At 36.5% G+C, this 21,644-nt stretch overlaps 10 protein-coding genes and 1 non-coding gene across 11 annotated transcripts; all 11 read left to right on the top strand.

Annotated features, from left to right (window-relative positions):
• Positions 1 to 437: 437 nt before the first annotated feature.
• Positions 438 to 3,176, top strand: ASE1 (Ase1p; the record flags this gene model as incomplete). Its single annotated transcript, XM_003956695.1, has 1 exon — positions 438 to 3,176. The coding sequence occupies one exon, from the start codon at positions 438 to 440 to the stop codon at positions 3,174 to 3,176; it is 2,739 nt and encodes a 912-aa protein (XP_003956744.1).
• A 560-nt stretch (positions 3,177 to 3,736) lies between these two features.
• Positions 3,737 to 5,410, top strand: KAFR0C06160 (uncharacterized protein; the record flags this gene model as incomplete). Its single annotated transcript, XM_003956694.1, has 1 exon — positions 3,737 to 5,410. The coding sequence occupies one exon, from the start codon at positions 3,737 to 3,739 to the stop codon at positions 5,408 to 5,410; it is 1,674 nt and encodes a 557-aa protein (XP_003956743.1).
• Positions 5,411 to 5,684: 274 nt separating this feature from the next.
• On the top strand, positions 5,685 to 6,653 carry KAFR0C06150 (uncharacterized protein; the record flags this gene model as incomplete). The annotated part of the gene is made up of 1 exon (XM_003956693.1): positions 5,685 to 6,653. The coding sequence occupies one exon, from the start codon at positions 5,685 to 5,687 to the stop codon at positions 6,651 to 6,653; it is 969 nt and encodes a 322-aa protein (XP_003956742.1).
• Positions 6,654 to 7,330: 677 nt separating this feature from the next.
• TMC1 (Tmc1p) lies at positions 7,331 to 7,795 on the top strand (the record flags this gene model as incomplete). The annotated part of the gene is made up of 1 exon (XM_003956692.1): positions 7,331 to 7,795. The coding sequence occupies one exon, from the start codon at positions 7,331 to 7,333 to the stop codon at positions 7,793 to 7,795; it is 465 nt and encodes a 154-aa protein (XP_003956741.1).
• Positions 7,796 to 8,024: 229 nt separating this feature from the next.
• Positions 8,025 to 9,272, top strand: ETT1 (Ett1p; the record flags this gene model as incomplete). Its single annotated transcript, XM_003956691.1, has 1 exon — positions 8,025 to 9,272. One exon carries the CDS (start codon positions 8,025 to 8,027, stop codon positions 9,270 to 9,272), a length of 1,248 nt encoding a protein of 415 aa, XP_003956740.1.
• Positions 9,273 to 10,384: 1,112 nt separating this feature from the next.
• Positions 10,385 to 11,413, top strand: RSB1 (phospholipid-translocating ATPase RSB1; the record flags this gene model as incomplete). The annotated part of the gene is made up of 1 exon (XM_003956690.1): positions 10,385 to 11,413. The coding sequence occupies one exon, from the start codon at positions 10,385 to 10,387 to the stop codon at positions 11,411 to 11,413; it is 1,029 nt and encodes a 342-aa protein (XP_003956739.1).
• A 1,040-nt stretch (positions 11,414 to 12,453) lies between these two features.
• Positions 12,454 to 15,573, top strand: RAT1 (ssRNA exonuclease RAT1; the record flags this gene model as incomplete). Its single annotated transcript, XM_003956689.1, has 1 exon — positions 12,454 to 15,573. One exon carries the CDS (start codon positions 12,454 to 12,456, stop codon positions 15,571 to 15,573), a length of 3,120 nt encoding a protein of 1,039 aa, XP_003956738.1.
• Positions 15,574 to 16,322: 749 nt separating this feature from the next.
• KAFR0C06105 (uncharacterized protein) lies at positions 16,323 to 16,766 on the top strand (the record flags this gene model as incomplete). Its single annotated transcript, XM_003956688.1, has 1 exon — positions 16,323 to 16,766. One exon carries the CDS (start codon positions 16,323 to 16,325, stop codon positions 16,764 to 16,766), a length of 444 nt encoding a protein of 147 aa, XP_003956737.1.
• An 845-nt stretch (positions 16,767 to 17,611) lies between these two features.
• Positions 17,612 to 17,683, top strand: KAFR0Ctrna13E. The gene has a single exon. It is a non-coding gene; the product is annotated as a tRNA-Glu (tRNA).
• Positions 17,684 to 18,622: 939 nt separating this feature from the next.
• STD1 (Std1p) lies at positions 18,623 to 19,894 on the top strand (the record flags this gene model as incomplete). Its single annotated transcript, XM_003956687.1, has 1 exon — positions 18,623 to 19,894. The coding sequence occupies one exon, from the start codon at positions 18,623 to 18,625 to the stop codon at positions 19,892 to 19,894; it is 1,272 nt and encodes a 423-aa protein (XP_003956736.1).
• Positions 19,895 to 20,180: 286 nt separating this feature from the next.
• On the top strand, positions 20,181 to 21,605 carry DBP5 (ATP-dependent RNA helicase DBP5; the record flags this gene model as incomplete). Its single annotated transcript, XM_003956686.1, has 1 exon — positions 20,181 to 21,605. The coding sequence occupies one exon, from the start codon at positions 20,181 to 20,183 to the stop codon at positions 21,603 to 21,605; it is 1,425 nt and encodes a 474-aa protein (XP_003956735.1).
• Positions 21,606 to 21,644: the final 39 nt, after the last annotated feature.

Below are 21,644 nucleotides of genomic sequence, written 5' to 3'. Positions count from 1 at the left end.
ATTAGCCGCCCAAATGTGCTTTTGTGGCAATACCCATTCCAAATGGAAATATTATATTAGGGTTTTTCTCAACGTTGCCGTGTCATAGCCTTTTCAGGGCTTGGGCGAGATGAAAATTTCCGACCAGCAGCACAACGTATCGTGCCCTAATTTTCCGGGCATGCCACTCTCTGATGATTTTTCAGGGTAATAGTGTCAAATTACCGCATTCGGAAACATGTAAACAGCAAGAACCGGTTCGTTCTCACTAATTTGAGGAACATTGAAATTAGATGCTTTGAAACATGATCAATTGCTATAAACATAGACCACAAGCTATCCATATATTTGAGAAACAAATACAAGAGTCCAACACAAAATACCGACGTATTCCTAGGAGAAAAAAGCTTGTTTGTTATCTTTTTTTTTTGTTTTGACCACTTCTTTTTGGGACCACTATGAATTCAGTAACAGATCATCCCTCATCTCTGGCCACTGAGTCCATAACATCCTCAACAGAGAGTGCAACGAATACCACAAATTCTCCCGTGATTACTGCAACCCCAGCTACCACATCTGGTACCATATTTCCCATTAGCACTTCAAAAGATTTCCTGACATTGACGCCTGTCAAAATCAACGATTTAAGTTCTCCAATTAGACCATCCACTTTTGACGGACCATATCCAAATCAGTCACAAAAGACAATATTCAACACAACCAGCAATAGTTCTTCTCCCTACAGTGACAAATTTAATGTGATATCCAAACAATTGGAAAAACTATTAGGTGACCTGCACGTTTTTTATCAAAAAATTGGGTACTCCAACTTAGACATACAAAAGAAAGAGGAAGCTATTTTCAGCACGTTGTCTGAATCAATAAACAATTTTTACCAAGATGCACAAACGGAAATGGAAAATCTATCGACTAGTAATGATATGGAACAAGAAATATTGAATAAGATTTTAGAAAACTTAAATGATCCAAATGGTATAAGGACAATACCTGATTTATACATTAGAAATTCCATCTTATTCGAAACCAGAAAGACCGTACCACAATCTCCGAAGAAGCCCTTATCTCTACTGAATAAAAAGTCCTTATTAGAATCAGCAAAAATTTTCATATTCAATGCCTATATTCCAAAATTAATCAGTTTCTTAAATAACGCATTGAATTTACAGATCATAATAAATTCTGTGGGTACCATAGAATCAATGGCAGAAGAAGATGTACAATTTATTAATAATATCCCCAAACTCTATGTAATTCAAGCTTGTTTGAAAAGTTTGAATGAGACCAATGAAATCAGTCAAATTTCCAACTTTATTGGATCAAATAAGAAACTTTTTCTCTATAGTGACCAATTCAAGCATCTAACACCAAAGAGAAATGAAAGATTAGCAGAGCTAACGAAATATTATGGAACTGAATATGATTTTAGGTTTTGTGAAGTTAAAAAATTGATCAAGAATATTGAAACTTTGTTACATGAATTACGTCTTAACGCAACTGATAATTTGAACAAGGATGAGATTGAATTACTCACCAAATATTCTAGAATTGAGAAAGCTTCTGAAAATGAATATGTGCCATTGAATGACGACCTCTTAAACAAGTTTAAATTCATTAAAAAACAATATGAAATTGTCAAATCACAACGATTCGAGGAAAAAAAATTGCTTTTAGATAATTGTAGAGAATTATGGTGTAAATTGAAAGTACCTGAAGAATATACCAGTTTCTTTTTAAATAAGAACAACAATCTTTCTCTTGATGTCATAGATAACTTCAAGATTGAGTTTCAAAGGCTACAGACCATGAAGAAGGAATTGATTAAGGATTTAATAACTGAATCCTGGGAAAAGATTAACGAATTATGGGACACTTTACAAATTCCAAACGAGGACAGAGCAAATTTCATAGGTAAGTTCAAAAATATGAAGGAAACTTCTCAAGGATTACAGGATGATGAAAATTTACTGGAAGTTTGTGAAGTTGAAATAAAAAACTTGAACGAACAACTGAAAATATATGAGCCCGTTCTTAACTTGATCAAAGAATTCCAATCATTACAGAAGGATAAAATATTCTTAGAAAATAGTAGTAAAGATTCATCAAGGTTACTTGCAAGAAACTCTCATAAAATACTATTAAAAGAGGAAAATACTAGAAGAAGGCTAAAGAGACATTTCCCCAAAGTCATCAAGGAGCTCAAGGTCAAATTAGTTGAAGCTGAAGATTTTTTCCACAAACCATTCTCCTTTAATGGTGAAAAACTCCAAGATATTATCTTAAAAGAAGAAGAGGAATTTATGAGTAGGTATCCAAAAAGCGTTTTAAATTTTGGTAGGACGAGGCCTGTTGTCAATTCTACCAGGGTAAATGATAATCATTCAAGAAAGCATGCAACAATCCCAAAAACAACAACTATGAGATCAAAGACCTACAGTACAGCTGAATTGATGTCAAGAACTGTTCATAAAACCCCAATTAGACATAAAAGTGATAGCATGGTAAGAAAAGAAAAAATATCGCGTTCTTTAAGTCCATCAAGAAGCAATAATGACAATTTTGTACAGTTTTCCACTGTACAAGAGAGGAAATCCATGAATCTCAATAATGCCACGAGGATAAGGAAGCCAACTTTAATGAAGTCATATTCAGAGATCACTAGCTCGACGATGTCACCTACTTTGGCCTTAGCAGACATGAAATTTAATGATATACGACCAAAAAAGTTATTTCCAGTTGACATGAATAAATTAAATCGTGAAAGGAACAACACAATGCACAAGAGTCAGATACCAAAACTGTCTCAGATCAATAAGACGTCCACAACGCAACAACATTCTCAAACTAACGAGAGCAAGGACGCTGCCATAGTTGATAAAGAAAACGCATATGATGGTCGACTCAGTAGCCCCTACAAAGAGCCAGACCACAGCATTTACAAATTATCGATGTCGCCGGACGGTAAGTTCAGATTGAATATACAGCAGAGAGATCTAGACAACCCATTTGACGACACGAGTATATTTGAAGAAGATGTCTCAATGCCCACTCAAGAGCAAGAAAACTATTCCTCACTCCCCATGAACATCCTACCTCCGCCATTACAAGGAGAACAAGATTCAGCAGCGACAGAACCGATGCAGCCAGAAAATAGCCTGATTGTCGAAATAAACTCATAGACAACTGCAAGCGTGGGGTAGCCAACATTTAAAGTTGTCCCACTCCTCACTACATACCAAGTATCTCTCATATACACACGTCATATAATATTCGTTTTACAAGAAATTCACACTATATTCGTTCGATATTCACAATCACATCATTTTCAACAGACGCACTGAAAATTTTTCTCGGAAGGTTCGCAAAATTTTCATTCCTCGAGAGTGAGTTCACGATTCTGTGAGTTTGGAGGAGAGATCATCGCGACTCTCGCCATACCCAGGATTTGTAAGACTATCCAGTATCGCATTTTAATTTAATGATCTTTAAGCTGAAGCTTAGCATTTCCTGTATTTCTTGTTCCTGTTGGTGTCTTTATTAGTTTTTGTAGCTTGAGAAACGTGAGCGAGTGTGTGTGTGTGTGTGTGTGTGTCAAGAAGTGAGATTTAATTTACTTTTGAATTAGTCAGTCTACAATTCCCCATTCTCTCCTTATAACTTTATTCAAGATTTTTCGTCGAATACAAGCGCCAACTTTGATATCTTACCTAATATCATTATTCAAATTGAATTACATAATATGATAGATCCTTTAAAAGAAAAGAAGCCAGTTATTGTATCACCGAACTTCGTTCCCTTATCACAAAGAGAGCGTACTTCCGAAGATCCCATGATGACCAGAAATACATCTCCGTTGGACTGTGTCAGTTCTTTTGTTCAATCTTCATTAGCGAACTCACCTATATTAAGAACATCTACGAGTCCTACTGGATCACAGACAAAGTCCATCATGAACGCATCTGGTACCTCAGGCGCTGTGGTAACTAACTCCACATCTTCGGTAATGAAAAAGACTCCAATGGTAACTTTTGATGACCCAAAGGTCAAAATTGCAGCACAATCAACTTTCGAAATTGAAAATAAAGAAGCCACTCAACTAAGGGATATCAACACGAAGTTGGCATCAGAGTTGGAGGCTTCAGCTTTTTCCAATATGTCTACTCCAACGTCTATACTATCACCAAAGTCTGATAGTGTAGATTCCAAGCTTGCCAAGGATTTCAAGCATATTCAATTAGATGAGCCTTCAAAACCTTTTTTCGTAGCTGGTAAGACAAGATCTCGCTCAAACAGTGGGACATATAGTAGCAACGGTACTTCTAGTGGGTCAGTTGGTACTGGTGAAAATATCAACACGTTGGAATCTGTCTTAGAGGGAATTTCAACTTCGAACACTGTTGCTCCAAATATTCCAAGAAGGGAAAATGTAAAAAATATTGATCCTAGATTGCCACAGGATGATGGTAAACTACACGTTTTATTCGGTGCTACAGGTTCTATGTCTGTATTCAAGATCAGGATAATGATTAAAAAATTGGAAGAAATTTATGGTAAGGATAAAATTTCCATTCAAGTGATTTTAACACAGTCAGCGACACAATTTTTTGCTAAGAGATACCTAAAAAAGATTGCTAATAACACTAATCTCATAAATATCAACAGTAATAATAGTAGCGGCAATCTAGCTGAAGTGAATCTAAGTAGAATAAATTCCGACATCTCATTGATTTCAGCGGCATCATCGACACAAACGAGAGTGAATGGTACTATTGAACTTCAGTCCCCTGTAACTCCCATTGAATTTCCATCACATATTAGAGTTTGGACAGACCAAGATGAATGGGATACGTGGCACAACAGAACAGATCCTGTATTGCATATTGAATTACGTAGGTGGGCAGATATATTGGTGGTAGCTCCGCTAACAGCCAATACATTGTCTAAGATCACGTTGGGTCTTTGTGATAATTTACTGACAAGTGTCATCAGGGCATGGAACCCTATGTTTCCTATTTTCCTTGCACCTTCTATGGTATCGTCAACTTATAATTCTATAATGACAAAGAAACAATTGAAAATAATAGAAGAGGAAATGCCCTGGATAACGGTTTTCAAGCCATCAGAAAAAGTTATCGGAGTCAATGGTGATATTGGTCTAGGTGGTATGATGGACAAGAATGAAATTATAGACAAGATTGTAATAAAATTAGGAGGATATCCCAAGGATAATGAAGAAGAAATACCCGATGATGATGAAGACGAGGAAGAGGAAGAGGAAGGCGACAAAACAGTCAGCGACGTTCTAGATGATGATGATGATGACGATGACGACGATGACGATGACGACGATGATGATGAAGAAGATGACGATGGTGAAGAAATGAAGGCATTCCCAGAGACCACCACGACATAGATACTTGCTATCACGAAACAACGTTTATAGATAAATTATTTATTATATGACAGGCATTAATACATTATCAACTATTGCATATGTACTACTATGCATCATTAAGTCGATTTATGTTGTCATAGCACGTGAGCTGGTCTCCGCTAACGGCAATGATATTTAATTTTTTTTTTTTTTTTTGCTCATCTATTAAAATTTGCAAAAAATGGTATAAACGAATTGGAATACATATAAAGAGCAATAATCATTTGAAGTTTAAAAAGAAGCTTAGTTGACGATGACAGTAACTGAGAGCCAAAAAAATATGGAGAGAGCTTTATTATTATTGCATCCGGCTATTACTACTATGCCGGAGAAGGTTCCAGAAGTGAAAGAACAATACGAAACTGAAAATCTTAAATTCACGGAACAATATCTAATAAATAAAGTAAATGATGGGTCTGTGAAAGTAGCACAAGGTACATATGATTTGATTTATTATTTGACGCCTGAAAAACGTGAGGATATCTTGTTTCCTAGTAAGTTAGTAACTATTCTAGGCGATGCGTTGAAAGATAACGGTAACTTATATGGCTTAAGTGATAAGTACAAGATAGACGCACTAATAAATGGATTTGAGATTGTAAATGAAAATAATGCATATTTTTGGATTAAGAAGGAAAAGAAAACGGAGGATGTAGCCCCCGTGAGTCTGAGAAAAGCCAGAAGTGGTAATACCAGCGAACTTAGAAAGAAACTACCTAGTTTCAAGAAACTAGGCAATCTTTCAAACAAGAAGCTTGTTTCTGATGAAGAAGAGGATGATGATGACGAAAACGAAGATGGGGTGTTCAGTGATTCGGCCAAGGCCAAATTTCTGGATTCATTACTTGACAGTGAAGGTGGTGAGGAGTCAGTGTCGGAGGATGAGCTGATTATAGAAGGTAAAGATAATGTCGTAACTATGATCATGTGTGGGAAGACCAAGACAAAGAAGAAGAAAGCATGTAAGGACTGTAGTTGTGGCTTGAAAGAGGAAGTGGAAGAAGAAATAGAACAAATCAGAAGCGTACAGGAGAAGGTAATCAAATTCACTGAAGACGAACTAACCGAGATTGATTTCACCATTGAAGGCAAAAAAGTTGGTGGATGTGGGTCATGTACATTGGGAGACGCCTTCAGATGCAGTGGCTGTCCCTACTTGGGTCTACCTGCATTCAAACCAGGTGAAAGAATCAGCCTGGCAACTATTTCTGACGATTTATAATCGTGCATTGCATGAGGTGTATAAAATAAAATATACATGTTATATATTCATGATTGCGGGAGGAGCCCACTACACCTAATAGTGAGATCAACGCACACCCACAGTCACCAACAACAACCTCTCAACTATTTACGGATAACTTTCCTATTCACGTGAGCAACGTGTCCCACTGCTAAAACTAGCCTCCCCCTTTCCGAAAGCTGTTTTTTTTCATCGCAAGCCACTCTAATGGCACCACCATCACCCCCCGCTAAAGTTTTCCGTGAGCTTCTTTAACTTTCCTTTTGATTTTCCTTGTATTTCATTGCAGTTACTTGGCGAATCCATATGAGATAGCGATTGTGAGTCTATTATTATACTTCCTCCATTTGACGGCGGTGATGGTGGTGGTGGTGGTGCCAACACCCTCATGCACACAATCCCATCTTCTCTTTTTTTTATGGGCCTTATTCGTCTTTCCTTATTCCTATCCTCTCTTAGTCATAGAGAGTGTGAGGGAAAGCCACTTTAGTATATAAATACCTCACTATTTATTTCTTGAAATTTGCCACTTTCTTGAAAACACCACGATCATACTGTGCGCTATATAATAAACAACGCTTATTATATCACCCATAAACTAAACATTTACCAAGAACACAACGAAACTGGCCCCACACACACGGACAGACCATAGCATGTCAGACTTAAACGTGAACAAGATAAAATTGACTCCTGATAGTTTAGCTACAAAAGAAGAGTTGTCAGCGGACTTGGCATTGAAAAGAAGTCCCTCTGCTGCCTCCAGCTTAGCAAGTGGTGCCACGGTGACAACCGCTAATGCATCATCGCCCCTTCCCATTTTATCCAAGATATCAAGTACAGACAGTGGTGTGTCTACATCGCGTAAACGTGTAAACAAGAGGTCCTCACAAAAGCCAAAGAAGAAGAGAAAGAATCTATGCTTTTTCAAGGATTGCGATAATCTCTCTTTGAAATTGATTGGAGATTGTAAGTTTTGTAATGGGTCCTTCTGTTCTAAGCACAGAATAATGGAAAATCATGATTGTAATCGTCTAAATGATTGTAAGGAAATTATGCATAAGAAAAATGCAGATAAATTGAATAAAGAACAAACTTTGATTCCAAAACTTCGAATTTGAATTCAACTATTCATGATACGTCGCCATCCATATATCCTGTAATAAATAATGTTAGAGATATATTATATACATATAAATATTCAAATGCAAATCAGTTCATCATTAGCATTCTGTGAATTTTTGTCCACGTGTGCGTGAAAAATTTAAGTGCATTTTTGAAAAAAAAAAATTGAAATGGTCGAGGTTGATGATGAGATGAGATCTTTAAAAGCATATAGGACACGTAAACATGGCTAAGAGACCATTAGGAATTTCCCAAAAGAATAAATCAAAGAAACAAAAGAAGGAGACCACTCCAGTTTCAAAAGAAAACTCAAACTCTCCGCAACTGACTTTCCAAGTTAACGAAAATGAAGATCCAGAAAATGAAATTACTCAACTGAAGACCCTTTTAAAATCATATTTAGATTCTCCAAGGGACACCGAGACTTTGCTAAATGGTGTTATTAACGAATGTAACTCTGCTATAACCGCTAAGAATGAAACACTTTTAAACGACATTGAATTTTATGTAATTTTTGCCATTGCACTGTCTGAATTATCTGTGTTCAAAGTCAATGACTCTAAATTGAGGATTAATGATATCTTCGAAAATGCAATGGATGCCATAAAGTTGGGTATGGAAAAAAACTTCAAAGACACTTCAAAATTGAGATTAATCGTCTCTAAAATCATTTTTCAAAGAATCCCATTAGAATACATTTCCAAATTGAAAGTTAGTAGTACCAAGATTGCTAACATCGATCTTTCCAAGATGTTGAAAGAAGGTATTGAATCATTTTCTGTCATAAGAGAAAAGGATATGGACCAATTGGAATTATGCTTTGAAATATTAAAAAGTTTTGATGATTTATTAGATATTGTAGAAAATTTTGGTACTGAGAATAATCTAAAGGAAGGTTTAGATAGTGATGATGATGAAGAATTGGATGAGGAGGAAGATGAAGAGATTGTTTTGAAGAAGAATCATCCTCTACATGGAATTAAGAACAATCTTCATAGTCATTACAAATGGTTGAAGAATCAATTCATTGAATTATTTGAATTTGTTTCTGAAACTTATAAAGGTAGTAAATTATACCACTCCATTGCGAAATCTACCGGTGAATTATACTTGAAAGATGCTGAAATTCCATCAAGTACCTATGTAAGATTACAATATGGACATGATGATGGAGGTGATGAAGAAATCACGTTAACTGAAGAAGAAGAGAAATTAGCTGCTGAATCTCAAAAGGAGGCGTTGAATTTGATAAAATCTGCATTGGAATATCTAGATAAAGCGCAAATTTCTGATGATCCAGAAACTTGGGTTCAAGTTGCAGAGGCTTACATCGATTTAGGAAATATCCACGACTACGGTTCGACTGAACAAGAAGACGCCTACAAGAAAGCTGAGGAGCTATTGAAGAGAGCCAACGTGGCATCTCACAATAAATATGAAGATATTTTAAACAACCTACTGCAAAAGGATTGAACTTGACTATTGTTTGTGTATTCTCGTTATATATTAAAAATATTAACAATAAATAATAGCTTCTTTACAATAGGATATATGTATATATATATATTAAAAAAGCTCCACGGAACTTCTTTACATAACAACGGGAGAGCCTTGAACGATTAACTTCTTTGTGCTCATGCAGATAGCTTATTTCTCAAGATGGGTTACACTTTGTTAGTGTTTTTGATACGAGTGTATAGGAATTACGTAACGCCAGATGGAACCCACCTTGCGGGATTATAGTATCGTACCTCTGGAGTCTGCATCTGTCACGTTCTTTTAATGTGACAAAGGAATAGAAAACTACACCATGCGATCGGCCTCTCTTTTCAAAATTCGGCCGGTCCGTTTCCAAGACCGGAAAACGCTGAATAGAATAAATTGTACATTACAGGGTTCATCCAGAATTGGATTTTCACCCAAAGACAGCATGAAGAACTGCTGCTGCTGCTTCTCTCTGAAGAAAGTATACACACTGAACGGGTATGTGTCATTTAAAGCCGGCACACAATGTGGAATACGAAGTCTCCTCCCACCTAAAGAGGCCAAGTTGTGTGCTTCCGTAACTTTTGCTTATTAAAATGCATCGGTTCTTAAGCTCGAATAATTTTTTGACAAATCACAGCAAATCTCCACGGAATCATCATGCGAGAGGAAAAAAGAAGAAAAGAGAGGCAAAAAAAATCACTGATTTATATCATAATGTCGCATCTAAGAATGTCAAGTAGTAATATTGCACTGAATTACTCAACCCGGAAGCTTTATGTATGCCATTCATTCCAGCTGGGAAGGAAACTCTATTTCCAATATCTATAAAATTTTTAGTTTTTATATAAATCATGGTTGTCATGGAAGAACAGGGACATGTATTAGTAGGTGGTCTTGATTCATCTTGGTTTAAGAAGGCTATAGAGCTCTTCAATTCTGAGTACTGCAAGCAAGCGTCAATTTAATATTCTTTGTTTATACTGTAATTTTACGATCCGTCTCAAGACGTCACACAGGGGGAAAGCATGACGAATTCTACAGATGTGGCAACTCAGATCGCTGAACTACATTTTAAAGCAGAAGGTTACTATGGTGGTATGGTGCCGAATCTGGGCTTTAATGCCTCTATGATTGGTATATGGGGTGCATTGCTATTGGCGCAGATCGCACAACTATATTTCAGACAGTATTGGTTTTCTGTTTCATTTATCTGTACAGGAATTTTAGAAGTTATCGGTTATATTGGTAGAACTATGAATCATTTCAATGTTGCTAATAGACAAGGTTATCTTTTGAATATGATTTGTTTAACCATTTCTCCGGTCTTTACCATGGCTGGTATCTACTATCAACTAGCCAAATTGATCGAGGTTTATGGTCATAGATTTGCTCTTTTAGGTTCGCCAATGGCGTATTCGTACGTATTCATTACTAGTGATATCATTTCGCTTGTCGTTCAAGCCATCGGAGGTGGTGTCGCTGCAAGCGCCACAAGTAGGAACACTTCGAGTGAACCAGGTAAAGATATCTTCATTGCAGGTTTAGCTCTACAAGTCGTATCGATGATTATTTTCATTACATTTTGGTTCCATTTCCTCTATAAAATTTATATCGGTACAAGGAAAGAGCATGATAAAAATTTCAAGATAAGTGATTTCTTCAAAATCTCACAAAATGATATCGATTATCTTTACCGAGAAAAATATCACGATTTAAGAATCAATCCATCTCGTTGGCCATTTAAGTATTTCACTTTATCATTGACTGCTACCGTGCTACTAATCTTTACACGTTGTGTATACCGTCTTGCCGAACTGTCATACGGATGGCTAGGTAAACTGGTCTCGCATGAATGGTATTTCATCGCACTAGATTGTCTAATGATGACCATTTCTACTGTGATCATGACAGTAATACATCCAGGATTGGCTCTTCAAGGTAGGTACGTATCGATACCAATCACTAAGGGAAGAGTGGACCCGGAGCTTTTAGAAGGCACTCTATCCGAAAATAGAAGCAGTTCCACTGCATCAATGAGTACAGAGCTAAAAGTGCCAATTGTAGAAGATAGTAAGCCTAATAAGCTCAATTTTTCAAAAAAAGTTTGGTCATTTAAGAAAAAATAATTTGATTCTTCTAATTTGTAATATTACTCTATTTCATTGTCATAAATGTTCAATTATTCACTTCTTTTCACGATTTATACCATTTTTATTTCTTTCATAATCACATTTTATAATTTTTTCAAAATATGCATTTTAAACAACTGTACATTCATTTATCTTCGTCTTGCTCTCTGAATTTTTCTTATCTATCAGATGCGTAGTTTTATTTTAGATAGATCTGGATCAAAAGTAGAACATGTTAACAAAACAATAAAATTTTATCAGAAAAGCGTAACTCAGTCGGAAACTAGCAACCGATGGAAGAACTGGTACCATCACCATATGTGAATATAGGGCGTGAAAGATGCAGATATAAAATATATTAATGCCAATTTCAATCTGCGACCTCTTGAAAATGTAGTACTGTAAATGGAGTGCTAAACAAATTTACCACGTACATACTACGATGTTTTCTTCAGGTTTTTGACCCCCAGCATATCACAACAAATTTGATAAAAGAGATAGTAGGCCACTTCCATTGTCAATATGCAAAATCGAATTCTGAACATGCTCGCAAAACCACCTTTGTGTAAAAGCAGAACGATGTAATGCGCAAGACCATTGCCACACCTACTACAAGATTGTAACGGAGAAAACAATGTTCCTCTACATAACTACTGGTAGTGACGCACTGTATTACTAGATTACATGAACTGATATTTATATTATTTCATAGCCTGATAAATTAATGTCAAATATAGACTTCTTTCCAAAAAAATTTTTTGAAATAAACTGGGAATATGTCTACTAACACTTGTCCCACGATTCCAAAATATTTACCACTATATTAAAAATATTATCTGCCACTGTCACCAGCCATCGTTAAGCTGTCATCTGTCATTTTGTTGTTCTTGCTAACGTACCAAATGATCCGATGTTAACGAAAAATTTCGAAGTCAGCAAAGGACCATTGCGACGATGAAGTGCTTATTATGCATTGAATAAGAAAAACCTGAGAGAATCCTAATAACTAAGACACTACTTACGATAGTACTTTCATAATGGGTGTTCCCTCATTTTTTAGATGGTTATCCAGGAAGTACCCTAAAATTATCTGCCCTGTGTTGGAAGAATATCCTCAAGTAGTTGATGGAGTCGCATTACCTATAGATTATGCATCGCCCAACCCTAATGGAGAATTAGACAATTTATATCTAGATATGAATGGTATTGTCCATCCATGTTCTCATCCTGAAAATAAACCCCCACCAGAGACAGAAGATGAGATGCTATTGGCTGTTTTTGAATACACTAATCGTGTTTTAAATATGGCAAGACCACGTAAAGTCCTTCTTATGGCTGTGGATGGTGTTGCACCTCGTGCTAAAATGAATCAACAAAGAGCTCGTAGATTTAGAAGTGCCAGAGATGCTCAAATTGCTAACGAGGCTCGTGAAGAAGAATTGAGAGAAAGAGAAAATTACGGTGAAATTATTGATGACGCATTGAAGAAGAAGAAAACGTGGGATTCAAACGCGATTACACCTGGTACTCCCTTCATGGACAAATTAGCGGCTGCCTTAAGATATTGGACTGCCTTTAAATTAGCTACCGATCCAGGTTGGAAAAATTTGCAAGTCATCATTAGTGATGCCACAGTCCCTGGTGAAGGTGAACATAAAATTATGAATTTTATTAGATCCCAACGCGCTGATCCTGAATATAATCCAAATACCACACATTGCATTTATGGTTTAGATGCAGATTTAATTTTCTTGGGTTTGGCTACCCATGAACCTCACTTCAAAATTTTGAGAGAAGATGTCTTTGCTCAAGATAATCGTAAAAGAACAACTTTCAGTGATAACATGTCTGAGGAAGAAAAAGAACTGATAATGAAAAAAGATGCGGAAAAACCATTTCTTTGGCTACACATCAGCGTATTAAGAGAATATCTTGCTGCCGAATTATGGATCCCTAGACTTTCATTCAATTTCGACCTTGAACGTGCTATTGACGATTGGGTTTTCATGTGTTTCTTTTGCGGTAATGATTTTTTGCCTCATCTACCAAGTTTAGACGTTAGAGAAAATAGTATTGATATTCTTTTAGACATTTGGAAAGTCATTTTGCCATCATTGAAGACATATATGACATGTGATGGCTTTTTAAATTTAGAGTCCGTAGAGATTCTCTTAAAACAATTAGGTGATCGAGAACCTGATATCTTTAAGACAAGATATATTCAAGAAGTAAGAAAACAAGAAGCTTTTGAAAGAAGGAGATTACAAAATGGTAAGAATATATCAAAAGGTCAAGATAGACATCCTACTATACCGAATGAACAATTGCAATTGTATGATACTTCAGGCAAATTAGCAGCTGGCTCATGGAACTTGACTACCAGTGATATGGTAAGACTAAAAAAGGAAATAATGCTAGCTAATGAAGGTGATCCAGACGCAATCGCTATAGTAAGAGCACAAAGTGATAAAAATAATGAATTGGTCAAAAACATTACCGAAGAAGAAATGGAAAAAGTTGTCGATGAAGCTAACAAAAGAAATTTCAAAGTAGCAGAACTTATGAAGAAAAAGCTCTCTGCTAGAAAACATAAACTAGAAGAAGAAGAGCAAAATGCTGATAAAGATGTCGAAGAAGACAAAGAAAACCCAATGAAAAAAGTTAAGACCGAGGATGAAAATTTGACTAATGAAATAAAATCTGAGGTTGAAGCTGCTGTCCAAGAAGAAGAGGACGATAACGATGATGAATCAAGTGAAGAAAGTGACGTTAAGAACAACATTGTAAAAAAGAGCGCTGGGTCTATTATTTCCAGTGGGGATATTACATCCGGTGTAATTGACACCGATGATAACGTGAAATTATACGAATCAGGATATAGAGAGAGATATTATACTGAGAAGTTTCATATCTCTAAGGATGAAATTGAAATTGTTAGAAGAGACATGGTTCGCTCGTATGTCGAGGGTGTCTCATGGGTTCTAAGATACTATTATCAAGGTTGTGCTTCATGGAACTGGTACTACCCCTTCCACTATGCTCCATTCGCCTCTGATTTTTTTGATATCAAGGATATTAAAGTAGAATTTGATTTAGGAGAACCATTTTTACCATATGAGCAATTAATGAGTGTTTTACCGGCAGCATCTGGCCATACATTGCCTCCAATATTTCGTCCTTTAATGAGTGAAGCAGATTCCCCTATCATAGACTTCTATCCCCCAGAATTCCCAATTGATATGAACGGTAAGAAAATGTCCTGGCAAGGCATTGCATTACTTCCATTTATTGATGAAAAAAGACTGCTTGAAGTTGTGAGGGCACAGTACCCAAAATTATCAGACGCTGAAAGATCAAGAAATGTTAGGAAAGAGGCTATTTTACTTATCAGCAATAAGAACGTAAATTATGAGAAATTTTCAAAAAAACTATACCAAAGTGAAGATCTAGCTGACGATTTTGAAATAAAATTCAGACATTTCAAGAGTGGTCTCAGTGGTATTGTTTCAATTGATGAAGAAGGCTTTAAGTTAAATAGTAAACTGTTGTGCCCTCTGGAAAGTACATCTTTACCCGAGCTATCAACTAATCTGTTTCTGAAGGCACTTTTCAAGTTTACGCCGCTGCCTGCAAACAATAAATCCGTTATATTGAATGGCTACATCCCTGCTGAGGCTACATTGTCTGTATATGATGTAGATTCAATCCTCTATAAATATGGTGGCAATAATTTCCAAAGAAACAACAGGTTTTTTGGAAACGACATGAAGAAGAATGTAGTAAAGGTGGGGCCATCTGGTACTACGCAATATAAACCAAGGGAGGGCGGCTATCGTTCCTTTTTCTACTTTTCGAATGCCAAAAATGCCAACAATACTAATAGGAATGGTAGTTATAATAATGTTCATCAACAAAGAGGCCAACAAACGAATTACAGAGGTGCGAGGGACAGTGGCGGAAGTTATAACAATGGATACATCAAGAACAACTATAATAATCAACAAGGACGTAGGTACAATAACAACAGTCATCAAAATTACAACAATAATTCAGATTACAATAGGGGTGGTTATTCAGGCCAAAGCAGATACAACAACAATGGTAACTACCAAAACAGTCGTTATCAGGGCGGTAATGAAGGGTATCGACGTTTTTAGTGACATAATTCCTTACTAATTATATAAGCGTATATATTAACATTTGTACATGGTAGTCGTTTATGGGCTATAAACTGGTGAAGAAAATAATAAATATTTCTTTACAAAAAGGTAGTGCGATGTAGCTTCTCAAAAAAGAGAAATCGAGTTTTATTACTCGTTGAAGCCGCTTTGCTCTCTACCATACATGCCATTGAGTTCCTTCATCTTGTCTAGTAACCTTCACAGATAACGCATTAGTACTTTCCACTTATTGTAGCGACCATGATTAGAAAGCCTTTTTAACCCTGGATTTATAAATAAACCAAAGAAGCTATGGATGTAATGGAATATTTGCTAGAAATGACATTATGCTGGAACAATTACGACAACTCGGAATGAGAGTTTGATGGGTCTATAATACTATAGCACATATTTGTAGACGGGAATATTATGGATTGGTAAATAACTACGAAGAATGTAACCACAACGGTTTACCATAACAAGAAGATTCGCTGCTTGTATAGATACGAAGAGGCTATATGACGGACTCTCTCGCCCACGACATGATGAAAATTTTCACTTGTTGCTTGTCAGTTGTACAATGTCGTGCGATATTGCATGATGTTGGGTCTATAATACTGTGGCACATATTTATAGACGAGAATGTTGTGATTTATGAGGTATAAATCGACGTCATCTAGTATCGAGAGAACATCTTTTCTTCTCTTATTGAAGATACTTTTTATATAGAAAAAATTAGAGTTACGATGCGTCTCCCCCTAATACATTCGTTAGTCCTTTTGCCTATCACTGCGGCAAGCTGGCTGGATCAGGTCGCTCTGGGGCCTATTGTTAACTCTACCAGCCCAGAAATAGCTGCGCTTAATTATTTGAAGTGCCTGCAAGTGAACGGCGCTGACAATAGCACCCAAGTCCTCATTGATGGTAGTAGCTCTCTAATTGTCTATTTCAACACGACCCAAGTCAACACAGCTGCTGTTACAGCGGTCACCGACTATTGCTCCATTCGTTACTTAGCACACGTACGAAATGAGGTGGTATTAGCTGACAGCATTGCGGAGTACTACACACAGTGGTCAACTCTAGGCCGAGTATTAACAGGAACTGATCGCTTACCTAGCTTGGAATTGTGGGACAAGATAGCTGGCGGCGCAACATACATGAACGAAAACTCAGGAACCATAATGTGACGTGGGCATAGCGAGGGATACTATTATTTCTTCGGCGCCGACGACAAGACCTGCGTACACGCGGATATGGTTATAACGTATTCGGATATATGTGAGATGGTAAACTCAAAGTTCCTGTCGTATAACGCAGAACCCCAGCTCCAAGTATATGCTATTGGAGGTGTAGCCGCACCACCGATGCCAGCAAGTGAATCAGAGTAGGTTCACAGTAGGACCTGGGAACAAGATCGGCTGTCATGCGAGGAATACATACTCTTGGTTCGCTACCTTCAGGGATGATGAGTGTTACGGTAACACCATTCCGGCGTCCTGTACTGAAGCCTACCAAGATACGTGGACAGGGCAGGTCAACGCTAATGGCTTGTACATTGGCAACCACTGGGCGTACTGGGGGTGGTCTGAGCTGAGTAGGCCAGATACACGGCAGCAGCAGTGGCGCGTGGACTACTCTGCATAACAGCAAATGGCTCGACCAGTAACTGGGGCTGTGCGCTGTATAATAAACGATAAAATAAATATATAAAAAAAAAGAGTAGGACGAATATTGGTTTTTAATATATAGTTTAATTCTGATTTCATACTTTATTTTGTTTGGTATACTATAACTAACTCACAGATCTTATTTATTACCACTATGTCATCGATTAGCAACATCCCAAGAGGGGAAAAGACTTCTATCGGTCAACAACATTATAATGCAAGAGATATTCTCCGATCTTCCCTTACGTATATATTAGCTGGAGGGAATGAGACTTTGAAAAATCGAGCACGTCGGACAGGGTAGTACAGAGGATTCTCAATCCTTGTTCATTATCTAATATCATTCCCAACCCCGTAGATTCCAATCCGATGTAGTGTAACGGCTATCACATTACGTTCTCACCGTGGAGACCCGGGTTCGACTCCCGGCATCGGAGCTTCTTTTTTAATTTTTTTTTCAAATTTTTTAAATTTCCATTTCTGCATGAGTAACAGATTCATAGAAAAGATTATGATGGGTTGTTTTGTACATGTCAGTGACTACTAAGGCAAAAGTACCTATACTTCTCCTCTTCTGACCAGCCCAGTTTATACTATAGACACCAAAAACAAATTTACCATTTTTGCCTTTAGTTTTTGACCAAATGGAACATTTCGGAAGTTTTTCCGAAGGAATAAATGTGGAGTAAAGGAACTTGAAAAAAGAAATTAATAATGGGCAGACCAGAGACGGGAATAATAGGCAGATAATTTCCCGCCAACAAATCTCGGAGAGGCCTGAGAAATTAATTTGTTTTCTTTATACATGGCTGCAATTTCTTTCTCTCAGAAAAGGCCGCATCAGAAAATATAACAATTTGGTGCTCCCCGCAACATGGCATATCCCGAAATTTGTGCGGATTTTCTTCGATATTTTTCCGTTGGAGACATGCAACAGACAATATTCGCCAGAAATAAATCCCCTGCGCACTTATTCTATTATGTTGTCATTTTGTTGCACGGAAAAATTTTTATGTATTGATTTTTTTTTCGCTGCAACGCAATCTCGTAAGACTAGGACCAGATTTAATATAACTGCTTGAGTGTGCACCGCAAAAATCAATCCCCTCGACCTAAGAACAACAAGTGTCTTTTTGAGGGAAACAAGTGGTGTATTATATATATATACTAAACTCATTGTCTATCTGATAGTTTTACCCATTGATAAGGATATAAAGAATAAATTGGTTCGTTGTTTATAGTCCAGACTGAAGAGTTGGCGTGTGTTGGGAAAGAGTTTTAACATTATTAGATATATTCAGCTTAATAAGGAGAAAAATTTTTCTACTTCAAATAAATTTATAAAATCAACTAGTTGTGAAGGAAAGTAAAGAAATATGTTCGTATCTCCTTCACCAAGTAATATTTCTATGTTGGGGATACAAAAGAGACATGGGAAGAAGAAGAGTGCGTCTGAAGAACATAGACCAGCAAACAGAGTTGATGAGAAACAAGAGTATCATGAAAATGATGTACACGAACATCTTCGAAAGGAAGCAAATTTTGTCAATGCTCCACCTGAATATGCTGATAGGGCTAGATTAGAGATTAAAAAGAGACTTCTACCAAACCAAAAAAATCTTCCAAATCATAGCCGTAACAATAATGACATTTCAGACGCATATAGTATATCGACAACTGTTGACAGTCAGAGTTCTTTCTCATCAGACGCAGCATCTAGTATATTTTCACAGCCTTCCACAATATTTTCACAAACTACCAATGATAGCGTACCTTTAACGCATTCAAAATTCATAACGCAGCTTTCTTTAGAGGAAGCCCTCCCGAAGACATTTTTTGATATGTATTCACCAGAAGTTCTCATGTCAGATCCTTCTAAAGTTCTGTATAACGGCAGACCATCTTTTACTAAAAGAGAATTATTAGATTGGGATCTTAACGATGTGCGATCACTTTTAATCGTAGAGAATTTACGCCCAGAATGGGGCCATCAGCTACCAGAAATTATCAATCGAACCGCACCAAGTCTTCCGAAATTTAGATTCCAATTATTGCCCTTAAATTCCGCTGATACTGTTATAATACAAACTTTGGTAAATTCAGATTTATATTTGGAGGCAAATATTGATTACGAATTTAAACTTACAAGTGCTAAATACACGGTTGCTGCAGCTCGAAAACGTCATGAACAAATTGTGGGTGTTCACGAGCCAATAATGACTTTATCAAAACCTGAATGGAGGAACATCATCGAAAATTATCTATTAAATATTGCAGTGGAAGCGCAGTGTAGATTTGATTTTAAGAATCATTGTAATGAATTCAAAAAATGGAAAAGTGAGCAACATAGTCTGAATTTGAAGAAACCTGATATGCCTCCACCAAGAATGATACCGACGACGTTGAATAAAAATAGCAGTCTATTGAAGAAAACGTTAATGAAAAATCTACAATTGAAAAACTTCCAAGAGAATAAAGACTCAATAGCAATAAATACATCAAACTATAATGATGGCCCTTCTGACAACGTTTATACTACTAATCACAAAATAACATTGACTAAAGAAGAAAAAGCTAGTATATGGTCCCAATGTCAAACCCAAGTCTATCAAAGACTGGAATTAGACTGGAAGCCCGATGGAGTGTAATAAACTCTCAAGAATAATTTAATGACTTTAATGACATGTCTGCATATATAGACTAAATAAAATTTCCTGATTCATAATGAAATAATCAACCTTTCTTATAATTCAAACTGCTTTGTTCATCGTGTATTTGGGTCAGTTTATACTGTGACAAAATCGTTTACCCGGAATTTCGAAATTTTTCCAGGTATTTCATAGAAGAGAAAAGATGAAAAAAGTGTTATTTGATCGATATATATATCATCAGATCAAATACTATACGACTGCAGAAGAATTATCGACAGAAGAAATGACAGATACTACTAAGAAGGATCCTGCCGATTTGATGGCTTCCTTGAAAATTGAAGAAGATAACAAGAAGATTGATTCCAATGAAGTTAAGGACACAAAGGAAACTGATTCAAAAAGTGAACAAAAGGAAGATAAGAAGACTGAAAAACCAAAGGAATCGGACACTAATTTGATTAAATCTGAATATGAAGTTAAAGTGAAATTAGTAGATATACAGGCAGATCCAAATTCTCCATTATTTAGTGCGAAATCGTTTGATGAGTTAGGATTGGCACCTGAACTATTGAAAGGTGTCTATGCGATGAAATTTCAAAAACCATCTAAAGTGCAAGAGAGAGCATTACCTTTACTTCTTTCCAATCCTCCAAGAAATATGATAGCTCAATCTCAATCTGGTACTGGTAAGACAGCAGCATTTTCTTTAGCAATGCTATCTCGTGTCAATACTGAAATCGATGGAACTCAAGCCATTTGTTTAGCACCATCAAGAGAATTAGCAAGACAAACACTTGAAGTTATTCAAGAAATGGGCAAGTTTACCAAAATTACAACGCAATTAATTGTTCCAGACTCATTCCCAAAGAATGAACATATTAAAGCACAAATTATCGTGGGTACACCGGGGACAGTATTAGATTTAATGCGCCGAAAATTATTGACATTGAATAGTGTCAAAGTTTTTGTTCTTGATGAAGCTGATAATATGTTAGACAAACAAGGGTTAGGTGATCAATGTATTCGTGTTAAGAGATTTTTGCCAAAAACTACACAACTAGTTCTTTTCAGCGCCACTTTTGCTGATGCAGTTAGACAATATGCCAAGAAAGTTGTCCCAGAAGCCAATACTTTAGAATTACAAAGAAACGAAGTCAATGTTAGTGCAATCAAACAGTTATACATGGATTGTAACGATGAGCAGCACAAGTATGAAGTTTTGTGTGAACTATACGGTCTTTTAACGATTGGTTCTTCTATTATCTTTGTTGCCACAAAAAATACCGCTAATCTTCTGTATGGGAAATTAAAACAAGAAGGTCACCAAGTTTCCATTTTACATGGTGACTTACAAAGTCAAGAGAGAGATAGGTTGATAGATGACTTCAGAGAAGGTAGATCTAAAGTATTAATCACAACCAATGTTCTCGCCAGAGGTATTGATATTCCAACAGTCTCAATGGTGGTCAACTATGATCTTCCAACTTTACCAAATGGCCTAGCGGATCCAGCAACTTACATTCATAGAATTGGTAGAACTGGTAGATTTGGTAGAACAGGTGTTGCGATTTCTTTTGTCAGTGATAAAAAATCATTCAATACATTATCTGCCATTCAAAAGTATTTCGGTGATATTGAAATGACCCGTGTCCCAACTGATGATTGGGATGAAGTTGAAAAGATTGTCAAGAAGGTCTTGAAGGATTGATATATGTACTTACCTGCATCTGTGAAAAAATAGCAATAA

The sequence above is a fragment of the Kazachstania africana genome, chromosome 3 (assembly GCF_000304475.1).
Source record: "Kazachstania africana CBS 2517 chromosome 3, complete genome".
Taxonomy (NCBI): Eukaryota; Fungi; Ascomycota; class Saccharomycetes; order Saccharomycetales; family Saccharomycetaceae; genus Kazachstania; species Kazachstania africana.
This window is presented reverse-complemented; position numbering and strand designations above follow the sequence as displayed.